Source organism: Coregonus clupeaformis, unplaced genomic scaffold, assembly GCF_020615455.1.
Source record: "Coregonus clupeaformis isolate EN_2021a unplaced genomic scaffold, ASM2061545v1 scaf0028, whole genome shotgun sequence".
NCBI classification, from domain to species: domain Eukaryota; kingdom Metazoa; phylum Chordata; class Actinopteri; order Salmoniformes; family Salmonidae; genus Coregonus; species Coregonus clupeaformis.
The window spans coordinates 346,921-353,854 of record NW_025533483.1 but is presented as its reverse complement, the minus strand read 5'-3'; the positions used below and the strand labels follow the sequence as shown (position 1 = coordinate 353,854).

Sequence of the window (6,934 nt, the reverse complement as noted above, 5' to 3'; positions counted from 1 at the left end):
AATTGAGTGACTATCCGTGACTGACATAACAAGAGAAAAACTGTTAATGCACAACCACATTTCGAAATTGCACCCTGTGTATTCTACTAAACAAAAAAAAACGTAACAATATAACCCACTACGCAAAAACTGGTTGAATCAATGTTGTTTCCATATCATTTCGACCCCCCAAAATGTATGTGATGACGTTGAATAATTGGATTTGCAGAAGTGTCATCAATGTAAGGGCGTTTCGTCTTTTTTCTAGCCAGCTTTTTGAACTCAAATAATACCGCGTCGGGCCACGTGGCACTTCCATCCAGAAGAAAAAGAATGTGTTTGTGAGAGGGAGGAGCGGCAGGAGCGGCAGGAGCGGGCGGAGCGGGCGGAGCGGGCGGAGCGGGCGGAGCGGCAGGAGTGACGAGCCCAGTGTCCTCTCCTCTCACCAACATCTCTCTCTGCGCATGAGCTGCACCAATCCCATGCGTTTTATACATACGGCCAATGGACGGTGCCACGAGATCCCAGAGTGAGTCTATCCATGTGATGTACAACTCACCGACTGAGCGGTAAAAGTTGTGTTGTTCACAGCTAACCCTGACTTTTCGAAGCATCTCCAAACTGCAAATGAAAAAATGCTAATACTGAAATATTTTCGTCTACCTAAAGAGGAGATGAGAGTAAAGAAGAGATGAGCGTGAAAACAGAGAATAATACAATGTCATTCTAAAGGTATGGAGCACTATGATTACATAGGACATTTCTATGGTTGAAAAACGCAAAAGAAAAGAAAAGTTTGGGAGAGTTTGAGGCGAAGTATGGCGCGAGAGAAGATTGGAGAAACCGAAGTGGTCAAAGTGAAGAAACAGAGGAAGAAATCCAAGAAGGAACACAAAACACGGACTGTGCATTCTAACATCTTATACGATCAAACCAAAGGAGAGGACAACCCAAATAGACACTATTCAGACAATAAGATTAAAACCACAAAATACACACTTCTCTCTTTTCTACCGAAGAATCTGTTTGAGCAGTTCCATAGGTTTGCCAACGTATACTTTGTGTTCATCGCCCTGCTGAATTTTGTTCCCGTTTGTAATGCTTTCCAACCACAGCTGGCCCTGGCACCAGTGGTGTTCATCTTGTCTGTCACTGCCATCAAAGACCTTTGGGAGGATTACAGAAGACACAGATCCGATAAAGAAATCAACCACATGGATTGTTTGGTCTATAGCAGGTACAGTATTTATCCTATGGATTCTATTCGCTGTGTTCAGTAAGTAGACTGTACACTGTGTTCAATTAGTCTATAAGCTGTTTTCAATAAGTAGTCTATAAGCTGTGTTCAATAAGGAGCCTGTAGGCCACATAAGATGTCTTGGTGTGCTTGTTGAGTAAAAAAGTGTCTTTCAAACAAACGGATACAATTACTGCTACTGTTGTTGCCAGTTCAGTTCCACCTTTATTCTTCGCTACATTCCTGTATCTTTTGTATCATTTTACAGCTGTTTTAAGGCCCATGGCAGAGTCATCATCACTACAAAACCTTCAAAACTATGTAGCTAACATTATACCTAAACCCATTTTGTTATCATTTCCTAAATACGCGTAATAGTGTTGAACTACCCTCATGGCCTCAAGCATACAGGGACCCATCCATTGGATCTGTGATGGTTGTGGCTTCAGGTTCAGTCTTGTACAATGGAGGCTGGTAGAGGGGAGTTAAGGTTTCATGGCTGTTGTGTCCACAATTACACAACAGAGACCTATCTAATGGCAACATTTGATGGCTATAGCATCAATTGTATGTGCTTTCATTGTCTGCTTTTGGGAAGTACACTGCTTTCAGAAAGTATTCACACCCCTTGAATTTTTCCACATTTTGTTGTGTTACAGCCTGAATTTAAAAAGGGTTACATTCATGTTATTTTGTCACTGGCCTACACACTACCCCATAATGTCAAAGTGGAAATATATTTTTGGATTTAAACATTTTGTAAATTAAAAATGAAAAGCTGAAATGTCTTGAGTCAATAAGTATTCAGCCCCTTTATTATGGCAAGCTTAAATACATTCAGGAGTAAAAATGTGCTTAACAAGTCACATAATAAGTTGCATGGACTCACTCCGAGTGCAATAATAGTGTTTAACATGATTTTTAATGACTACCTCATCTCTGTACCGCACACATACAATTATCTGTAAGGTCCCTCAGTCAAGCAGTGAATTTCAAACACAGATTCAACCACAAAGACCAGGGAGGTTTTCCAATGCCTCTCAAAGAAGGGCACCTATTGGTAGATGGGTTAAAATAAAAAAAGCAGACATTGAATATCCCTTTGAGCATGGTGAAGTTATTAAATACACTTTGGATGGTGTATCAATACACCCAGTCACTACAAAGATACAGTCATCCTTCCAAACTCAGTTGCCGGAGAAGAAGGAAACCACTCTACAATACTAACCTAAATGACAGAGTGAAAAGAAGGAAGCCTGTACAGAATAAAAATATTCCAAAACATGCATCCTGTTTGCAACAAGGCACTAAAGTAATACTGCAAATAAATAATTAACTGGCCGGTGTAAATTAAAATGGTCAATTTGAATGCAATCAATTAGCTTAGTTTCTCAGATCAAATCATATTTTTGGGCCAATTGAAATTCCGTGTGACTAACACATTTCTGTTGTCGTGTGTGACCACAGATGGTCTATTATATTGACCAGATACTTGATAGTGGAAGGCAGTTCGCTTCAATACCAGTCTCTTTAGCCAATCCACTCCATGTCCTCCATGTCACATGCCAAAGACTCTTTGAGGAGTGGAATGTTAGCTGAAGAGACTGGTGCTCAGACTAGAATGCAGTCGGGAGGAGGCAGGATCAGGTGGGACAATTCTAGCCAATGAGAGGGCAGATATGCTTGTGAAAAACAGGCGCAACTGATATATAACGTTATTTTTTCTCAAAGCTGCCAATATGTCACGTGTCCTACTTATCAGTACACTCATAACAATCCTAAGCAATACAAAACTTAAATTAGATCAAATAAGCCATATGTAGCAAATAAACCATTACATTTTTTGTTAACCGAATTCGACACTGTTATTGACCTTCATACAAAAAAATCCCTGCTTGTTGAGGGGAAAAACACCACCTGCTGGAGAAGACAGATTTTGGGCCCAGTTATCTCTCTGGCTTTGCCTCTTCCTCTCTGGTGTGACTCACACATTTCTGTTAATTACTATAACTCCTGCCTTGTGCCAATCAGTGTAATTTAGTAAATGCTGGATCTCTCTACGGCAAGACGCATCATTCACCCAAGGTTCGTCAAAATCAGGCCATTGCTATCTGAGTGTGACTAACGTACGAAAGAGGGACGGAGACCGATCCACATTCCCCTCCCCGATTTCAATGTGCGGGACAAATTGTGGGGGACAAAAAATAATGTTGCAGTAATGCCAATCTTACTGTTTCTGTATACATAAAGGATTTCAGAACAATCTGAGATGGTGGGTGTCATGGCTTGCTGAAAGGACACGGAACGACCCAGTGGACTGTTGGGCTGCGGCCCAAGTGGCACCCTAATCCCTATTTAGTGCACTACTTTAAGACCAGGGTGCCATTTGAGACGCAAGCTAGGTCTAATATCCATCTCTAAACACTGTCACTGGGAAGTTAGTTATTCAACCATTGATTTCCCTGAAAGGTTTTTGTATGCTGATCTTTTAATTGAGAAGTTGTACAATCTTTTTTTATTTTCATGAGTACCTGTGCTGTCTAGAGAGCCTGTATTTGCCGAATGAAAAGCATCACTGTGGGTCTGGCTGGTCTAGGCTGGGCCATGTAAAGGCCACGGTCCGCAGGAATCAAAAGGAGCAGTGTTTTGAGTCCTCTAGTTGAGCTTGCCCTGTTCTCAACCTTGGCCATATAATTGGATTTTGCTCTGTGACTCCTGTTACTGTGGTGCTCAACGTTGTTCTAAACATCTCTCTGTGAGATTGTGGATAATTTAGGGACGCCTCCCGGGGCCCTGGTTAAACATAGTCCTGGTCCTAGATGAACAATCTGTCTTAATGGAAAACATCCAATATTGTGCAAGACTTCCCCTGTCTAAACCAGGCGACACTTATTGTGATATTGGGGATTCCCAGGTCCAGATCCCTGCTAAAATAATGGTTAAATACAATAAGCCTATAGCCCTGGATTATCAATCTTTCTTAATGGAAAATCTCAATTCAAAGTATTTTAAATGGAGGATTAGGCTTAATCTGTCTAACAGGTCCATATTTAAGGAAATATGATTTTTGATGGCGATTTCAATAGCAGGTGGTTGGATCATGGTACTTTGATTCCTGTATGACCTAACTGTAAGTCTAAATGCATAAAAAGGTTTAGCTAAATGATCATGATATTTATATTTTGCGAGAAATAGAGTGAGTTCTTTAAGTGTAAATCCCCAACCCAGAACCCACCCAGGCCTGATTATTCACTAGGCCTGTTTCCTTTTAAAGTGGAACTGACAGCGTTTTAACTACTTTGCAGATATGAAACAAACAGACAATCATAATGTCAGTCAAAAAGATCAAATTCCCAGTTTATGCTTCAACCCAACTTTAGAAGATGTTTTAAAAATGGGTTATATTTGACTCAAATTCCATGACGTACGGTAAGGCATTGTTGGCAGAATAGATGGATGCAGTTACATGCATGATTTAATATAATTCAACAATACATTTCTTAGTAGTCCAAAACATCTTGCTATCAGGTTATAAATCACAGCTGGCCCGGTACATTGTCTGCTGCCTCCACCCATTCGGGATGCGCTGTTTCAGTTTCAATGACTCAATATTTTGAACAAAAACAGACGACTGTAACTAAGGTTGGGAATGTCAATATAATCAAACCAGCAAGGGCAATGATCGCAAGTCAGTCATAACGTGGCTAATAGGCTAGCGCTGATGTCAAACACCAGGCTAATAGGCTAGCGCTCGTGTGCCAAACACCAGGCTAATAGGCTAGCGCTGATGTCAAACACCAGGCTAATAGGCTAGCGCTCGTGTGCCAAACACCAGGCTAATAGGCTAGCGCACGTGTGCCAAACACCAGGCTAATAGGCTAGCGCTCGTGTGCCAAACACCAGGCTAATAGGCTAGCGCTCGTGTGCCAAACACCAGGCTAATAGGCTAGCGCTGATGCCAAACACCAGGCTAATAGGCTAGCGCTCGTGTGCCAAACACCAGGCTAATAGGCTAGCGCTCGTGTGCCAAACACCAGGCTAATAGGCTAGCGCTCGTGTGCCAAACACCAGGCTAATAGGCTAGCGCCCGTGTGCCAAACACCAGGCTAATAGGCTAGCGCTCGTGTGCCAAACACCAGGCTAATAGGCTAGCGCTCGTGTGCCAAACACCAGGCTAATAGGCTAGCGCTCGTGTGCCAAACATCAGGCTAATAGGCTAGCGCACGTGTGCCAAACACCAGGCTAATAGGCTAGCGCTCGTGTGCCAAACACCAGGCTAATAGGCTAGCGCCCGTGTGCCAAACACCAGGCTAATAGGCTAGCGCTCGTGTGCCAAACACCAGGCTAATAGGCTAGCGCTCGTGTGCCAAACACCAGGCTAATAGGCTAGCGCTCGTGTGCCAAACACCAGGCTAATAGGCTAGCGCTCGTGTGCCAAACACCAGGCTAATAGGCTAGCGCTCGTGTGCCAAACACCATGCTAATAGACTAGCGCTGATTGAGTTTGACACCCCTGGGCTTGCGTGTTTATTTAAGTAGCTAACTATTTATTTAGCAAGCTAAAACACGGAGCCTAATGTTAGCTAGCTGCGTGGATGATGTCATTGGAGGAGTGGGTGACTGACTTTTCCCCCTCATCATTTTTCGTTGGCTACAGCTAGAGGCAGGTGTCATTTGGTTAGCTAGCAAGAAACGTGAAATGCTGAACAACTTATCTAGATACTATTCCCCATCGTTTATCAGTGCAATTTTGACGACCAACTAGCTGGAAAAGTTAATGTTCCCTCGTTACAATTTAGCTCATCTCGCTCTGGCTAACATTAGTTGTTGATCTTGTTGTGGATGTGCATAGGCAACTGAGGGAGGGAGAGAGAGCCTACCCTTTTCATGGTTGTTTGTTCAATAGGACTGGGAAGTTCCCAAATGTAAGAGGACTCCCTTGGTGTTTACATATTTGCAGAAATCCATTCAGGTGTATTTTTTGGCGAATGCGTTCCAATGATCTAAAGTCGCGCTGTTGCAACTGCCTGTAAACACACAGTCCATTTTAAAGTGAATGATGGCAGGCCCGTGTGGCAAATGGCTTATTTGCATATATCCCTACTCTAGTTCTGATTGGCTATGGCGCCCTGCAGTGTCTAATTAATTGTCGAAACGCACGGCCGCTTTCCCTCTCTATATTGCTATACGTCATTCCCAAACATTCTATGAATTTATGAAAATTACCATGTCTAAGTGCTCACTTTTTTTTTTTACTCTACAAGTTGTTGAAAGCGTTCCACAGGGACGCTGGCCCATGTTGACTCCAATGCTTCCCACAGTTCTGTCAAGTTGGCTGGATGTCCTTTGGGTGGTGGACCATTCTTGATACACACGGGAAACTGTTGAGTGTGAAAATCCCAGCAGCGTTGCAGTTCTTGACAAACCGGTGCGCCTGGCACCTACTACCATACCCTGTTCAAAGCACTTAAATCTTTTGTCTTGCCCATTCACCCTCTGAATGGCACACAGAGACAATCCATGTCTCAATTGTCTCAAATCCTTCTTTAACCCGTCTCCTCCCCTTCATCTACACTGATTGAAGTGGATTTAACAAGTGACATCAATAAGGGATCATAGCTTTCACCTGGATTCACCTGGTCAGTCTGTCATGGAAAGAGCAGGTGTTCTTAATGTTTTGTATCTCCATTTGTCACAATTGTTCACGTCCCTTGACTT

The 6,934-nt window shown here is 42.8% G+C and overlaps 1 protein-coding gene across 1 annotated transcript in view; it reads left to right on the top strand.

Moving 5' to 3' along the window:
- Nucleotides 1-539: 539 nt before the first annotated feature.
- atp10a (ATPase phospholipid transporting 10A) overlaps nt 540-6,934 on the top strand; it is a 129,274-nt gene continuing 122,879 nt past the window's right edge. The window contains exon 1 of the mRNA XM_045212597.1: nt 540-1,216. Coding sequence (XP_045068532.1) covers nt 798-1,216 — 419 coding nt within the window. The 5' untranslated portion in view covers nt 540-797. The remainder of the gene's footprint in view (nt 1,217-6,934) is intronic.